The sequence below is a fragment of the Dendrobates tinctorius genome, unplaced genomic scaffold, assembly GCF_039654945.1.
Source record: "Dendrobates tinctorius isolate UK_male_01 unplaced genomic scaffold, ASM3965494v1 ptg000017l, whole genome shotgun sequence".
NCBI lineage: Eukaryota > Metazoa > Chordata > Amphibia > Anura > Dendrobatidae > Dendrobates > Dendrobates tinctorius.
In genome coordinates, this window is record NW_027361685.1 from 13580965 (window position 1) to 13598703 (window position 17739).

General features: G+C 45.1%; 1 protein-coding gene across 1 annotated transcript; it reads right to left on the bottom strand.

Annotated features, from left to right (window-relative positions):
• Nucleotides 1-14535: 14535 nt before the first annotated feature.
• Nucleotides 14536-16101, bottom strand: LOC141082447 (uncharacterized). Its single transcript, XM_073566389.1, has one exon. It carries the CDS (start codon nt 16099-16101, stop codon nt 14854-14856), a length of 1248 nt encoding a protein of 415 aa, XP_073422490.1. The 3' UTR covers nt 14536-14853.
• Between the last annotated feature and the right edge of the window lie 1638 nt (nt 16102-17739).

Consider the following 17739-nt stretch of genomic DNA (forward strand, 5'->3'; position numbering starts at 1 on the left):
ACATTGGGGAACCGAAACCTGCAGTTCCAGCAAAGGTGATAGGTGTCTGACAACTATGAGAGACAATTACCTTTCACAACTGGTTCAGGACCGAACAAGAGGGGGGGCACTGCTAGACCTAATATTAACCAACAGGCCAGACCGCAGATCAGATGTAAGGGTTGGGGGTCACTTGGGTAATAGTGATCACAAATTAATAAGTTTTCATGTATCCTTTAATAAGATGTGTAGTAGAGGGGTTACAAGGACACTAAACTTCAGGAAGGCAAATTTCCAACGGATGAGAGATGATCTTGGTGCAATTAACTGGGACGATATCCTGAGACATAAAAATACACAAAGAAAATGGGAGACGTTTATTAGCATCCTGAATAGGAGCTGTGCACAATATATACCATATTATTATTATGCATTTATATAGCGCCAATTATTCCATGGCGCTTTACATGTGAAAATGGGAAATATAGACAAGTATAGCAAACATGTGTAAGACAAGGGACACACAAGTACATAAGGAGAGGGGACCCTGCCCGCGAGGGCTCACAGTCTACAGGGATGGGTGAGGATACAGTAGGAGGGGGGTAGAGCAGGTCGGGCGGTGGTTCAGTAGACCGAGGATCATTGCAGGATGTAGGCTTGTCGGAACAGGTGCGTCTTCAGGTTTTTCTTGAAGGTTTCCGTTGATGGTGAGAGTCTGATGTGTTGTGGCAGGGAGTTCCAGAGTATGGGGGATGCACGGGAGAAGTCTTGTATGCAGTTGTGGGAAGAAGAGATAAGGGGGGAGTAGAGGAGATCTTGAGATGATCAAAGGTTGCGTGCGGATAGGTACTGTGGGAATAGATAGCTCAGCTGGGATCTTTGCTTTGGCACAAGCGTGTGGCTATGAAGTCACTTCAGCAGACTAGCAAGTTCCACATGAATATGGACACGTCATATTTATTGTGCACACTTGTTATTCAATGTTACACATGCCAAACATGAAATAAAACATCTAAGGCCGTCTGGCCACTAACTAACAGTAGCAGGCTAACTACAAAATAAACCTATATAACAGCAAACAAGTCCATGTAATCTTACTGTGTCAGCTCCCAGCTCAGCAGACCAGAGATAGACTGAGAGATCCCAGCTCCTCCTGATTATATCAGCTGGACCAGTCAGGAAACCAAAACCTGGATTGAATAAGTGGAGGGGGAACTACCAGTCCTTTCCATGCTGATCACTAAGGAAACCAGGACTGGATTACAGTGAAATAAACTGGCTTCATCATCAGTACAGGGAGACATACGAAATGAAACGGGGAGAAATATACCTGTTTTCTAGTACCTCTCCCCTTGGCACCTCACACACCCCCCTCCTCTGTTCGAGCCCGTGGGATCGGACATGACGAGTCACCAAGCAGTGCGTTCTAGACAACGCATCTGCATTTCTGTGCGCTGTGCCCGCCCTGTGCTCAACGGAAAATTTAAACCCTTGTAATGCTAAGAACCAGCGTGTCACCCGCACATTGCCTTCTTTTGCCCGGGACATCCACGTTAGGGGTGAATGGTCCGTCACTAGTCTAAACTGGCGACCAAGTAAATAATAGCGCAAGGTGCACAGGGCCCATTTCACAGCCAGGGCTTCCCGCTCAACTACACTGTAGTTCTTTTCTGCTCTCATAAGCTTTCTGCTTAGATAGGCCACTGGGTGTTCCTCGCCATTTGCTTCTTGAGACAAAAGCGCGCCGAGGCCCAGCCCAGAGGCATCCGTTTGGACAATAAACTCCCGTTTAAAGTCTGGTGCAACCAACACTGGTTGGTCACAGAGGACTATTTTCAATCGCTGAAAGGCCTCCTCTGCTTTTGCGTTCCACTTTATTGTGACAGATTTCGACCCCTTAGTAAGATCTGTGAGAGGAGCTGCGATGGTCGCAAAATGTTTGATGAACCACCTATAATAACCAACGATCCCTAAAAAAGCTCCAACCTGTTCTTTGGTTACTGGTCGTGGCCAATTTTGAATAGCGTCCACTTTATTGGCTTGAGGCTTCACGACGCCTCTCCCTATGCTATATCCCAGATAGCGAGCCTCTTCCAATCCCAACGTACATTTCTTGGGATGGGCAGTCAACCCAGCTGTTTTTAGGGAGTCTAAGACGGCTTGTACTTTTGACAAATGCGTGTCCCAGTCATCGCTAAAGATAATGATGTCGTCCAAGTACGCAGATGCATACTGGCCATGAGGTTTTAGGACAATATCCATTAGACGTTGGAAGGTGGCTGCGGCACCATGCAACCCAAATGGCATATCTCGGTACTGGAATAATCCCTGGGGCGTAACAAAGGCAGTTTTCTCTTTGGCTGATTCCGTGAGGGGAATCTGCCAATAACCTTTTGTTAAGTCAATAGTGGATATGTACCTGGCCGAACCCAGTCTCTCTATCAGTTCATCGACTCTTGGCATCGGGTAGGCATCGAATTTCGATACTTCATTTACTTTCCGAAAATCGTTACAAAATCGGATAGTCCCATCGAGTTTGGGCACCAGTACAATAGGGCTAGCCCAATCACTCCGGGACTCCTCAATGACCCCGAGCTCTAACATCTTCTTCACTTCCTGGGCAATGGCTTGTCTCCGAGCCTCCGGAATTTGATATGGTTTTAGCCGTACGCGCGCCTGTGGATCAGTAGCAATGTCATGTTTAATTAGGTGAGTCCGGCCAGGAAGTTCCGAGAAAATATCTGCGTTCCTCTGTATGAACTCCCTGGTCTCTTGTTTTTGGCTTTCGGATAGCGTGTCTGCAATACCCACTTCTGGCGGAGCTACCTGGGGGTCCTTTACCTTAGAAGGTGGTGCCCCTCGAGGCCCATCCTCAAGGGCAGCTCCTGCCACCAGACTCTCCCTGTCCCGCCAGGCCTTAAGCAAGTTTATGTGGTATATTTGTTCGGGCTTTCTCTTGTCTGGTTGGTGTATCTTATAATTTACTTCACCTATTCATTCCAGCACTTCGTATGGTCCCTGCCATTTGGCAAGAAATTTAGGCATCAATACCAACACCCTGTCTACGGGTTGAAAGACTCGTGTTTTTGCCGCTCGGTTGTATACCGTGCTTTGGGCATGTTGTGCGCGCTCTAAACACTCTTTAACTATTGGCATAACTGCTGCAATTCGGTCCTGCATAAGTGTTATGTGTTCAATTACACTGCGATAAGGAGTCACCTCTTGTTCCCAAGTCTCCTTGGCAATATCTAACAGGCCTCTAGGACACCGCCCATAAACCAACTCAAAAGGTGAAAAGCCTGTGGAGGATTGGGGTACCTCACGTATAGCGAACAGGAGGTATGGTAGTAGGGCATCCCAATCTCTCCCGTCCTTATACACCACCCTTTTCAACATTCCCTTTAAGGTTTTGTTAAAGCGCTCCACCAAACCGTCAGTCTGAGGGTGATTTACTGAGGTACGCAAATGGGAGATTTTTAGTAGTTTACATAAATCCTTAAGTATACGAGACATAAAGGGGGTCCCTTGATCCGTAAGTATCTCTTTCGGAATGCCGGTGCGGGAAAACATATTAACCAGCTCAATTGAAATTGATATCGCATTGGCATTCCGCAAGGGCACTGCTTCGAGATAACGCGTTGCATAATCCAATACTACCAAAATGTACTGATGACCCCTGGCAGATTTAACTAATGGACCGACTATATCCATTGCTATCCTCTTGAAGGGCACCTCTATTATTGGTAAGGGCACTAAGGGGCTTCTAAAATGTGACATACCGTATTTTTCGGACCATAAGATGCACTTTTTTCCCCCAAAATTTCGGCACGAGATCTGAAGCTGCGCATGCGCCGTCCCCGGACCGGCGGCCATCTTGCCGGCGTCCATGCTCCCGGAGGCCACCGCAACATGGCGGCGCCCAGCAAGGGGCGTGCGGGGGCCTCCGGGCTGCGAAGAAACGCCGGCGGAGCCGGCGCCCCTGCACCGGAGCACAGCCCGCTGCCACCACCGCACCGCAGAGCGCCGCCCGCTGCCACCACCGCAGAGCCCACCTGCCCCAGTACAGCTGCCCCTGCCCCAGCACACCTGCCCCTGCCACAGCTGCCCCTGCCCCAGCCCAGCTGCCCCTGCCACAGCTGCCCCAGCACAGCTGCCCCTGCCACAGCTGCCCCAGCCCAGCTGCCCCACCACAGCTGCCCCTGCCCCAGCCCACCTGCCCCAGCCCAGCTGCCCCTGCCACAGCTGCCCCTGCCCCAGCACAGCTGCCCCTGCCACAGCTGCCCCAGCACAGCTGCCCCTGCCCCAGCCCACCTGCCCCAGCACAGCTGCCCCTACCCCAGCACAGCTGCCCCTGCCCCAGCACAGCTGCCCCAGCACAGCTGCCCCTGCCCCAGCACAGCTGCCCCTACCCCAGCACAGCTGCCCCAGCACAGCCCACCCGCCCCAGCGCAGCTGCCCCAGCACAGAGCCGCCACGAGACTGGACCACTGAATGACCCCTGTGACTACTTCTCCACCTGTGCCGGATCCCTTCCCAGGTAAGCTGAATTCGGACTGTAAGACGGACCCCCATTTGACACATTATTATTTTTTTCCCTATTTTCCTTCTGAAAATAAGGGTGCGTCTTATGGTCCGGTGCGTCTTATAGTCCGAAAAAATACGGAAGGTGCGGTCAATTGACACGTAGGACATGACCGACAGTACTGGGTCACGTCTCCCACTAGACCTGGCCAAAAGAAACGTTGCAGAATACGGTGTTTTGTCTTTTCTACCGCCAGGTGTCCTCCCAAGGGATGTTTATGTGCCAACTCCAAAACTACCTGGCGAAAGGACTTAGGTACCACTAGTTGTTCTACCACCACCCCTCGCACCTTGTCTATGTGATATAACATATCCTGCTGCACCGCCACGTGTGGGAACTCGTTTTGAGCCCCTGGGTACAATGGTCTTCCCTCGGAGACCTTTATGTTTTCCCACGCCCTTGCTAGAGTAGGATCCTGGTGCTGAGCGGTCCCGAACTTACCACGGGCCACCTCAAGATCAGGCATTTCTAAAACATCCTCTAGCTGGTCTGCCTCGCCTGCATACACAGCCAAAGGAGAGTCCGCAGATTCTAGTACTTCCTCTGAGATGGGTTCTCCGTCGTCTTGCTGCAATGGTTCAGGGACTAGCTCCGGAGTACCGTCTTCAACTAGAGGGTTCACACCACTTTTGAAGTTCCACAAGTCCCAAAATAAGGGACAGTCTCTCCCCAGGATTACACTGTGTCCCATAGACTTTATGACTGCCGCCTGATGTCTTTTGGTCCCTACTGGCGTGGCAAGAGTAACCCAGGCAGTGGGGTAGTACTTAGTATCCCCATGGATGCAACTAATGCCCACGGTTAAGTTCGTTAGGGCGCTAGAGTCCACCAAACTGGCATGTACCAAAGTTACTTGACTGCCGGAATCCAAGACGGCATTTACACTATAACCGTCAACCTCGACGTGGCACACGTATTGTTCATTTCCCTTGAGGGTCTCCGCCACACAGACTGACTGCACATATAACGAAAGACGCCTCATAGCGTTACAGTCCATTGGCTCTGTAGTCATTGGGCAGTTAGCTGCTACATGGCCAAGTCCGCGACATCGCCAACATTGTATAGGCCCTTGTCTCCTCGATGGAGATCCCAGACGAGGTCTGCTGGCTTGATGTGAGCCCGTACCACCTCCATAGTCCTTTGTAGGTCTGCTACCCTTCATTGTGACATTCTCTTCTTTTGAAGATGAAGTAGGTTTCGCAGGACTCTCCAGTGATTTCTTGGGGAGCCAGTGGGGTGCTAACGTCCCTTGGAGTAGGCTTTCAGAAGCATTGTAGCGTTCGACCATATTCACCAACTGGTCAGCGGTAGTTGGGTCACCCTGTCCAACCCACCTCTGGATCTTAGCGGGTAAGGACCGCAGGTACTTGTCTAGAACAACACGCTCCACCATCTGTGCGGACGTCAAAGCCTCTGGTTGCAGCCATTTTTTTACTAGATGGATGAGATCATGCATTTGTGAGCGGGCTGGCTGATGCTCCACAAAATTCCATAAATGCACCCTCTGTGCGCGTACATACGTGTTTACTCCCTGCCTTGCCAGGATTTCGCCTTTGAGTTTGATATAGTCCATAGCATCCGCTCCACTCAGATCGTAATAGGCCTTTTGTGGATCTCCGCTCAGAAATGGAGCAACTACCTCAGCCCATCTGTCCAGTGGTAAGTGCTCACGTTCTGCAATACGTTCAAACACGGTGAGGTATGCTTCCACATCATCGTCTGCAGTCATTTTAAGTAAAGTCTTCTGTACGGCTTTCTGCGCACTAGCAGCGCTTTGTGTACGGTCTCCCTCATCTCGGGGTTGCCGAACCAAGGCCTGTTTTATTGCCTCCAACTGCTCTTGCTGCATCTGGTGTTGCTGCTCCAGAGCCTTCTGGAAGCAAGTATTAGTCTGCTGCTGTTGCACATTTGCTTGCAATAACTGCTTCACTAGTTCCTCCATATTACTGGACTCTTGGCTCTTCAAAAGCGCAGAAGCTTTCAGCCAGGACATACACAGCGGTTTCTCTGCAGTCACAGTCCAGCAGCCACAAGTGCCCGCATTCGAAACACCATTTGTGGGAATAGATAACTCAGCTGGGATCTTTGCTTTGGCACAAGCGTGTGGCTATGAAGTCACTTCAGCAGACTAGCAAGTTCCACATGAATATGGACACGGCATATTTATTGTGCACACTTGTTATTCAATGTTACACATGCCAAACATGAAATAAAACATCTAAGGCCGTCTGGCCACTAACTAACAGTAGCAGGCTAACTACAAAATAAACCTATATAACAGCAAACAAGTCCATGTAATCTTACTGTGTCAGCTCCCAGCTCAGCAGACGATAGACTGAGAGATCCCAGCTCCTCCTGATTATATCAGCTGGACCAGTCAGGAAACCAAAACCTGGATTGAATAAGTGGAGGGGGAACTACCATTCCTTTCCATGCTGATCACTAAGGAAACCAGGACTGGATTACAGTGAAATAAACTGGCTTCATCATCAGTACAGGGAGACATATGAAATGAAACGGGGAGAAATATACCTGTTTTCTAGTACCTCTCCCCTTGGCACCTCACAGTACCTAGAGACCATGTCACAGATGTATGGAAGAGACAGGTTGTGGATGGCTTTGTATGTCATGGTTAGGGTTTTGAATTGGAGCCTCTGGGCAATAGGAAGCCAGTGAAGGGCCTGGCATAGGGGGGAGGCTGGGGAATAGCGGGGAGACAGGTGGATTAGTCGGGCAGCAGAGTGAAGGATGGACTGGAGCGGAGCCAGAGTGCTAGAGGGGAGGCCAGAGAGTAGGAGGTTGCAGTAGTCGAGGCGGGAGATGATAAGAGCATGCACTAGTGTTTTTGTGGTTTAGTGGTTGAGGAATGAGCGGATCCGGGAAATATTTTTGAGTTTGAGGAGGCAGGAGGAGGCGAGGGCTGGGATATGTGGTTTGAAAGAGAGCGCAGAGTCGAGGATCACCCCAAGGCACCGGGCGTACGGGACTGGGGAAAGAGAGCAGTCGTTGACATTGATGGATAGGTCTGGTGGAGGGGTTGAGCGAGATGGGGGAAAGATGATGAATTCTGTTTTGTCCATGTTCAATTTGAGAAAGCGAGCAGAGAAGAAGGCTGAGATAGCAGACAGACATTGTGGGATTTCATTCAATAAGGAGGCGAGGTCGGTTCCAGATAGGTAGATCTGCGTGTCATCGGCATAGTGGTGATACTGCAAACCGTGGGATTCTATGAGCTGTCCCAAGCCAAAGGTATACCATATGGGAATAAACATGCTAGAAATAGGAGGAAACCACTATGGCTAAATAGAGCTGTAAGGGGCGCAATAACAGACAAAAATAAAGCATTTAGAGAATTAAAGCAAGTAGGTAGTGATGAGGCATTGACTAAATACAGAAGATTAAATAAATTCTGTAAAAAGCAAATCAAGACAGCAAAGATTGAGACAGAGAGACTCATTGCCAGAGAAAGTAAAAATAATCCCAAAATATTCTATAAGTACATAAATAGTAAGAAGCTAAAAAATGATAGTGTTGGCCCCCTTAAAAATAGTCTGGGTGAAATGGTGGATGAGGATGAGGAAAAAGTCAATATGCTAAATGACTTTTTTTCAACAGTATTTACTCAAGAAAATCCCATGACGGATAACATGATCAGGGATAAAAATTCTCCATTAAATGTCACCTGCTTAACCCAGCATGAAGTATGGCGGCGTCTAAAAATCAGTAAAATTGACAAATCCCCCGGCCCGGATGGGATACACCCCCGAGTACTGCAGGAATTAAGCACAGTCATAGATAGACCATTATTTTTAATCTTTAAAGATTCCATAATAACAGGGTCTGTACCACAGGACTGGTGTATAGCAAATGTGGTGCCAATATTCAAAAAGGGGACAAAAACTGAACTTGGAAATTATAGGCCAGTAAGTTTAACCTCAACTGTGGGTAAAATGCTGGAGGGTTTTCTAAGAGATACTATGCTGGAGTATCTGGAGAAGAATACCCTCATGACCCAATATCAACATGGGTTTACAAGGGACCGTTCTTGTCAGACTAATCTGATAAGCTTTTATGAAGAGGTAAGTTCCGGACTGGACCAAGGGAATGCAGTGGACGTGGTGTACATGAACTTTTCAAAAGCTTTTGATACGGTGCCACACAAAAGGTTGATACATAAAATGAGAACAATGGGGATAGGGGAAAATATGTGTAGGTGGGTTAAGAGCTGGCTCAGGGATAGGAAACAAAGGGTGTTTATTAATGGAGCACACTCGGACTGGGTCACGGTTAGCAGTGGGGTACCACAGAGGTCAGGTTTGGGCCCGCTTCTTTTTAACTTATTTATTAATGACCTTGTAGGGGGCATAGAGAGTAGAATTTCAATATTTGCAGATGACACTAAACTCTGCAGGGTAATAAATACAGAGGAGGACAATTTTATATTACAGGAGGATTTATGTAAACTAGAAGCTTGGGCTGATAAATGGCAAATGAGCTTTAATGGGGATAAATGTAAGGTCATGCACTTGGGTAGAACGAATAAGATGTATAACTATGTGCTTAATTGTAAAACACTGGACAAAACTGTCACTGAAAGAGACCTGGGTGTATGGGTGGACGACAAACTCACATTTAGTGGCCAGTGTCAGGCAGCTGCTGCAAAGGCAAATAAAATAATGGGATGCATTAAAAGAGGCATAGATGCTCATGAGTCACTAGTGCGACCACACTTAGAATACTGTGTACAGCTCTGGTCTCCGGTGTATAAGAAAGACATAGCTGAACTGGAGCGGGTGCAGAGAAGAGCGACTAAGGTTATTAGTGAACTAGGGGGTCTGCAATACCAAGACAGGTTATTACACTTGGGGCTATTTAGTTTGGAGAATCGAAGGCTTAGGAGTGATCTTATTACAATGTATAAATATATGTGGGGACAGTACAAAGACCTTTCTAATGATCTTTTTACTCTTAGACCTGTGATGGGGACAAGGGGGCATCCTCTACGTCTGGAGGAAAGAAGGTTTAAGCATACTCACAGACGCGGATTCTTTACTCTAAGAGCAGTGAGACTATGGAGCTCTCTGCCATATGATGTTGTAATGAGTGATTCCCTACTAAAATTTAAGAAGGGACTGGATGCCTTTCTTGAAAAATATAATATTACAGGGTATATACACTAGTTTCCTTAATATTGCGTTGATCCAGCGATCTAGTCTGATTGCCGTATGTGGAGTCGGGAAGGAATTTTTTCCCCAATGTGAAGCTTACTGTTTGCCACATGGGTTTTTTTTGCCTTCCTCTGGATCAACATGTTAGGGCAAGTTAGGATAGGATATGGGTTGAACTAGATGGACTTAAAGTCTTCCTTCAACCTTACAAACTATGTTACTATGTTACATGACTCGGTCGGTCAAAATATGGAAACATTATAGCTCTCAAAATGTGGTGATGCAAAAACTATTTTTACAATAAAAAGCATCTTTTAGCGTGCGACAGCTGCCAAACATAAAAACCCGCCATATATAGTAAATCAAACCCCCCTTTATCACCTTAGTTAGGGAAAAATAATACAATTAAAAAAAATGTATTTATTTCTGTAATGTTATGTGAGATATTACTGTAAGATATGATGTTCTGGAACACTCTAGAATCTTCCCTTCCTCCACACACAGATGAAAATTGGCCTGTCACAGCTAAGTGAAAGGAGTGTTAATTAAGCTGGAGTGGAGAGCATTTCTTTGTTTGAGACATGTGGCTGAATAAAACTATGAGAGATATTAAACTAAGCTAGCACGGGCTCCGGTCGCGGCAGAAAAATTATACAGACATTTCTGTGATCTGCGCAGACCCAGCTCCGCTACGGTGGATCTTGCAAAGTTCTAAAACCTCCCGAAACTGAGATATGGATTATTCCCAAATGGAGTGTCCATATCATGGCATGCTTGGTGTTGTTTTACTGGATTCGATAAACTGAGAAAAATGAGACCATCAGCGAGTTTATACGAGCTTCCCTCGTTAAGATATAGTTATTATAAGTTTTACAGTTGAATTGCAACTTGCAGAAAGGGGGGGCTGAACTTCTCCAGACTGCCCCTTTCGTGATGTAACCGACCCTAGGCTATAAGATATCCCTGCCTTAAAATTCTTCAGTTAAGCTGGAGTTTTCATGCTGCAAAGACCTGCAGATGTCTGGGGATGTGTGGCTGGCTGGCTGCCCCTCCCCCTAGCACATTGTTTGCCTAATACCAACTAAGCACATGTAAGTGTACTTTCTGCTATCATCCCTGTTATTTTATATTTGCCTTGTACATATTTAATGTCTAACCTTTGTAAGGCTGGTTTCACATTAGCGTTAAAACAACGCTGCGCACTGCGTCGGTAAGCCCCGCCCCGATCCGGCTCCCTGCCCGCTCCATCCGGGATCACCGCCTACTATCGCATTTGCACGCATGCGATCGGCGCACCCTATCTTTAGCATAGGGTGCGCAGATCATGCGCTGCCAGTGTGAAAGTAGCATGCTGCGCACTTTTGACGGTGCGCCGTGCGCGCCGAAATGCAACATGCACTGGCAGCGCATGATCTGCGTTCTCTATGCTAAAGATAGGGTGCGCCGATCGCATGCGTGCAAATGCGATAGTAGGCGGTGATCCCGGATGGGGCGGGCAGGGAGCCGGATGGGGGCGGGGCTTACCGACGCAGTGCGCAGCGTTGTTTTAACGCTAATGTGAAACCAGCCTAACAACTTTTTATCTATGTAATTACTGCCCTCTTTGGGGAATAAATCATAAAATTATCAGTCTGTCTTCAAGCTCTAAGAAACGAACTATGTGCTTTTTTAGATAATCGCTACTAATTTGGGGGTTTGCTATGCACCCTCTTAATTAACTCTTTGATAATTCCCTTACTGCAGTAGTCTAATTGCCTGTGTACAACAAGCAGCCCATCCAGTGACTAATTATCCTAGGTGCAGTTCCCTGACTGACCTGAGGGTAAGGGGGGCACTGAAGAGCTGCGAGTTCCAAAGTGGAACTGAGAAAGTGGGATATCCATAAATCCCCACAGTTCTTGGAAGGTTGTTAGCGGTGGTGGGGCATCCAAAATAACCCCCCTGCAATAAATTGTTAGGGCAAGATTAGCTTTCTGTATATTTTTGTCACATGGTGCTAGTGGCGGGATAACTAAGATAAGCCCCCACTTTGCCTGTGATAGCCATGTGCTGGCAGTGCGTCGCATCCCTCCGTCTGCTGACATATTGGTGTCAGCGGTGGGATTGTCACATGTTGGCAGCAGTGGGATCGTGACAATTTCCATTTTCCCGTTAGGGCTAAGGCTGAGATTAGGGATAGGGGTGTGTTGGGGTTAGGGTTGGAGTTAGAATTGGGGGTTTCAACTGTTTAGGCACATCAGGTGCTCTCCAAACACAACATGGTGTCTGATCTCAATACCAGCCAAAAAAGTCAAATGGCGCTGCTTCCCTTGCGAGCTCTTCCTTGCGCCCAAATAGTGGTTTACCCCCACATATGGGGTATCAGCGTACTCACGACAAATTGCACAATAACTTTTGGGGTCCTGTTACTTTTGGGAAAATAACAATTGGGGGTGAAAAGATCATTTTTGTGGAAAAAATATTCAAGTCAAACGGCGCTCCTTCCCTTCCAAGCTCTGCCATGAGACAAAAGAGTGGTTCCCCCCACATATCAGGAATCAGCGTACTCAGGACAAATTGCACAATAACTGTTGCAGCCCTATTTCTCCTGTTACCCTTGGTAAAATAAAAAAATTGAACCTTAAGTAATTTTTTTGTGAAAAAAGTTAAATGTTCATTTTTTTTAAACATTTAAAAAATTCCTGTGAAGCACCTGAAGGGTTAATAAATTTCTTGAATCTGGTTTTGAGCACCTTGAGGGGTGCAGTTTTTAGAATGGTGTCACTTTTAGGTATTTTCTATCATATAGACCCCTCAAAGTGGCTTCAAATGTGATGTGGTCCGTAAAAACAAAATGGTGTTGTGAAAATGAGAAATCGCTGGTCAACTTTTAACCCTTATAACTTCCTAACAAGAAAAAATTTGGTTCCCAAATTGTGTTGATGTAAAGTAAACATGTGGGAAATGTTACTTAAGTTTTTTGAGTGCCGTATCTCTGTGATTTAAGGGCATAAAAATTCAAAGTTGGAAAATTGCGAAATTTTCGCCAAATTTGTTTTTTTCACAAATAAATGCAAGTTATATGAATTAAATTTTACCACTAACATGAAGTACAATATGTCACGAGAAAACAATGTCAGAATCACCGGGATCAATGGAAGCGTTCCCCAGTTATCACCTCATAAAGGGACAGTGGTCAGAATTGTAAAAATTGGTCCGGGCATTAACATGCAAACCACCCTTGGGAGTAAAGGGGTTAAAGCAAAAAATGTGGTCAATTCTGTACTTAATATCCCCTATCCAGGTATATATGGTCGCCTCACCCCCATCCTGATACACAAGGCCCCCTCATCCCTATCCTGGTATGCATGGATCCCTCATCCTTATCCTGGCAGGAATGATCGCCCTCATCCCTATATTAATATAAAGGGACCCCCATCTCATCCTGGTATGATTGGCCCCCATCTCGTCCTGGTATGCATGGCCCCATCCCATTTGCCCCCACCCCCATCCTGGTATGCATGGCACCATCAGAAAACTTAAAAAAAAAAAATTACACTTACCTACCTGGCGCTCCCTCGCTGCGTCCTGCTCCGGTATCAGCAACTGCTTTATGCTTGTAAGCAGCACATGGCAGGGGCGTCATGCGCTGCTCACAAGCAGAGCACAGCTGCCGGAGTACTTACCGGGACTGTTCATTGGAGATCGGGGTGATTATTCATTGCTCTTCAGTAGCGCACAGTGTCAGCCCCCGGCTTCCTGCTGCTGCCGGCGGTCACGTGTGCCGCTACTTAAGAGAAATGAATATTCAATGGATTCATCATTCATTCATCAGGAGACTATTTCATACTGAACTACATTCAAGCGGGACTAGACGAAGAAAACCCTAAAATCATGTATCATGTTATCCGAAACAGTCAGAAAACTAGCCACATATTGGCAGATCCCAGACCTCAGACTATATACTGTGTAAGTTTATAAGCCACTCCAGTGTCAGGAATAGATAGTATGTGACAATACCGTATATACCACTCAGGGAACACTTACCTTTCAGAGATAATTTCCATATTCATACTAAATAATGGCACAGATCTCCCAGACATTATGATTGCACATATCCCTAGTCTTTATACCGATATTGCACTCATTCCCTGCCAGACCGCAGCATGGCCATTAGTTAGAAGCTGCTAATGATCTTTGGAGCAGGTAAGTTTTCCCTGAGTGGTCCATATTGGGCCGTCTGAAGACTGAGTTTAGTCTAGGACAATTTGTCTGCACTACTAATTATCAGCTGTTACATTACCAAACTAGGGCAGTCCCTATAGGAGGAAAACACAAGAATTATACTGTATTGTCACATACTATCTATTCCTGACACTGGAGTGGCTTATAAACTTACACAGTATATAGTCTGAGGTCTGCGATCTGCCAATATGTGGCTAGTTTTCTCTTTTGGATAACATGATTCATGATTTTAGTTTTTTTGTCTAGTCTCACTTGAATATAGGTTAATATTAAATAGTCTCCTGATGACGCCTTTGGTGAGGATGATGAAACCCATAGAAATGAGAGAATTGGAGAGTGAGTGTGTAAATGTCACCTCACACTATATACTGAACTGTGGTGTACATGTTTTTTCTATTAGTCACCTATTAACTAATCTTCAGGGGGTGAATTATGGGTATAGTTTTACATTTGGAATTAATAAAGTTTAGTTTTATCCTTTTGTCAGCAAACATGAGGAATGACAAGAGACAACCCATTTAAGAAGATTCAATTTTGGTTAAAACTATTCCAACATTATGAATATAAAAAAGACTTCTCCCCTATGTGACATCTCTGATGTTTATTAACAATTGATTTCCAAGTAAAATATTTCCCACATTAAGAAAATGAAAAAGGCTTCTCCTCTGTGTGACTGCTCTGATGTCTAACAAGAAGCGCTTTCCGGTTAAAACATTTCTCACATTCTGAACAGGAAAAAGGCTTCTCCCGTGTGTGGATTCTTTGATGGCGATCAAGATCTATTTTCCATTTAAAACATTTCCCACATTCTGAACATGAATATGGCTTCTCTGCTGTGTGAATTCTCTCATGTGTAACAAGACTTGAATTCTGAGTAAAACATTTCCCACATTCTAAACATCAAACAGGCTTCTCTCCTGTGTGAGTTCTTTGGTGCCTAACAAGATTCCCTTTCTGGTTAAAACATTTCCCACAATCTGAACACGAAAAAGGCTTCTCTCCTGTGTGAGTTCTTTGGTGCTTAACAAGATTGACTTTCAGTCTAAAATATTTTCCACATTCTGAACATGAAAAAGGCTTCTCTCCTGTGTGAGTTCTTTGGTGCATAACAAGATTGACTTTCAGTCTAAAATATTTTCCACATTCTGAACAGGAAAAAGGCTTCTCCCCTGTGTGAGTTCTCTGATGAGTAACAAGCAGTGATTTATGTGCAAAACATTTCCCACATTCTGAACATGAAAAAGGCTTCTCCTCTGTGTGAGTTCTCTGGTGATCAATCAAATGTGATTTCTGGATAAAACATTTCCCACAATCTGAACAGGAAAAAGGCTTCTCCCCCGTGTGAGTTCTATGGTGATCAACCAAATATGATTTCCGGTTAAAACATTTCCCACATTCTGAACAGGAAAAAGACTTCTCCCCTGTGTGAGTTCTCTGGTGACTAACAAGATGACATTTCTGGTTAAAAGTTTTCCCACATTCTGAACACGGAAAAGGTTTCTCCCCTGTATGAGTTCTATGGTGATTAACCAATTGTGAATTCCGGTTAAAACATTTCCCACATTCTGAACAGGAAAAAGGCTTATCTCCTGTGTGGAGTCTCTGGTGCTTAACACAATATGATTTATTGTTAAAACATTTCCCACATTCTGAACAGGAAAAAGGCTTCTCCCCCGTGTGAGTTCTATGGTGATTAACCAAATCTGATTTCTGGTTAAAACATTTCCCACATTCTGAACAGGAAAAAGGCTTCTCCCCCGTGTGAATGCTCTGATGTCTAACAAGAATCGCTTTCTTGCTAAAACATTTCCCACATTCTGAACATGAAAATGACTTCTTTGCTTTAGGAGCAGTTTGTTTCTTATTACCTCTTTTGTGACTTTGATTTTCCTTAGTAGTCGGTAATGAATCAGAAGATGGGACCTGTTTCATAGGATCAGATGACAGATCTTTGCTGTGAATGGATGATGGTATATCTGGAGTAATAGCAATCACTTCAGTTGTATCTTGTAGGATCTCAAGATTATCAGATTTAAAAATTGAAGAGTTCAGCTGTCCTTCTGATCTCCTGGTACAGTTATCTGCTAAGATAAAAAAAAAAACAATTTTTTTTAATAAAATATCCTTTAGTTTTATATTTTTGAACATTTCTACTTAAACTGTCCATAAAAATGGCAAGCTATGTAAAAAACTTTAATTATTTACCAAGACAATGACAGTTCACAGTCTAATAGAAAACCTTGTTGGATGAGCCAGTAGTGTGTGGTGTTCAACTGTTTGTTCATTCTGCCTCCCAAATATCAAATAAAAAGAAACCAATCAATGTTATGTAGGCGAAAATAATACCAATTCTCATCTCACAAAAAACAAGTCCCCACTCAGGTCCATCATTTGTCAATGGAAAAACAGGTAAGGCAGGTTAGGGTTACTGTTAGGCTAAAGTTAGGGTTAGGCTAAAGAATTAGGCTTTTCTCAATTGTCTCCCAAATAATTTGGTCACGTCAGAGTTTTCTATTTCCAGAAAAAAAATTTAAAAAAATAAAATGGCCCATCAGTATTATAGTACAGAGGAGGCTTATGCACTTTCCTGTTCTGACAGTGAAGCAAGTGCAGTGTCAGATGGTGATGTGGATTTCGAGGGCTTTAGTAGCAGCGACAGTGATAGCTCAGAAATGAGCAGTGATTCTGGTCCATCCTCACACACAAGGACCAGTACAACAAGAAGGACAAATAGCGCTTCTGGAGAAATGTCTCCAGCTCAGGGAACAATGCCCAGTACTAGCGCTGTCCCTAGTGCTCGAGAATTGGCGCACACCAATGTCCAAGGGGCTTTGCCTCTTCATGTAGCATTTCCCAGATGGGAGGCTTCGGCTACTCCATTCATCCCTAATTTTAATGCCATTCCTGGTATAAATGTGGAGGTGGAAAATTTTGGACCAATTATTTTTTTTAATTTGTTTCTGACAGATAGCTTGCTAGAGCATATTGTCCTACAAATTTATATGCGTCCTAATTCATCAGCCAGAATCCATGATCCTATTATGCTAGGTCAAATTTATGGAACCAACTAATGTCCTAGAAATGAAAACATTTTCAGGACTTACATTCGCTATGGGGCTTGTTAAAAAACGAGCATTCAGTCTTATTAGTCCAACCGCCCTGTTCAAGCCACCCTTATGCTTTCTGCCTTTCTTCCTAGGACCCGTTATGAAAGCTTTTACATATATGAGAGGAAAGATAGCCAACTAAACCCACCAGGAGGCCCTACTTATCTGGGGACATCTGGAAAAATCGTTTGGGAGCTGATAACTCCATTTTTACAAAAAGGCTACAATCTGTATGTTGACAACTACTACACCAGCATACCTCTATTTAAAAGTCTGTTTGAACATAACATAGGGGCTTGTGGGACCATTCGCAAAAACCGTCAGGGGTTTCCACAATCATTGGTCAGCAAATAGTTCCGAAAGGGGCAGTCAGGGGCTTTACACAATGGAAAGCTGCTTGTCCTCAAGTTTAAGGATAAAAAAGATATATCCTGAGCTCGATCCACACAGATGCCACAAGGGCCACTGCAGACCAACAGGGATCCACTACTCCAAAACCTGTGTCTGTCATGGACTACAACAAATCTATGGGGGTGTGGACCTTGCAGATCAGGTTCTACAGCCATACCAGGTATCAAGAAAATCATATATCTGGTATAAAAAGTTAGTCATGTATTTGTTTCAGGTGGCCACATAGAATTCTTTTGTATTATACAAAAAAGCCGGAAATGCAGATACT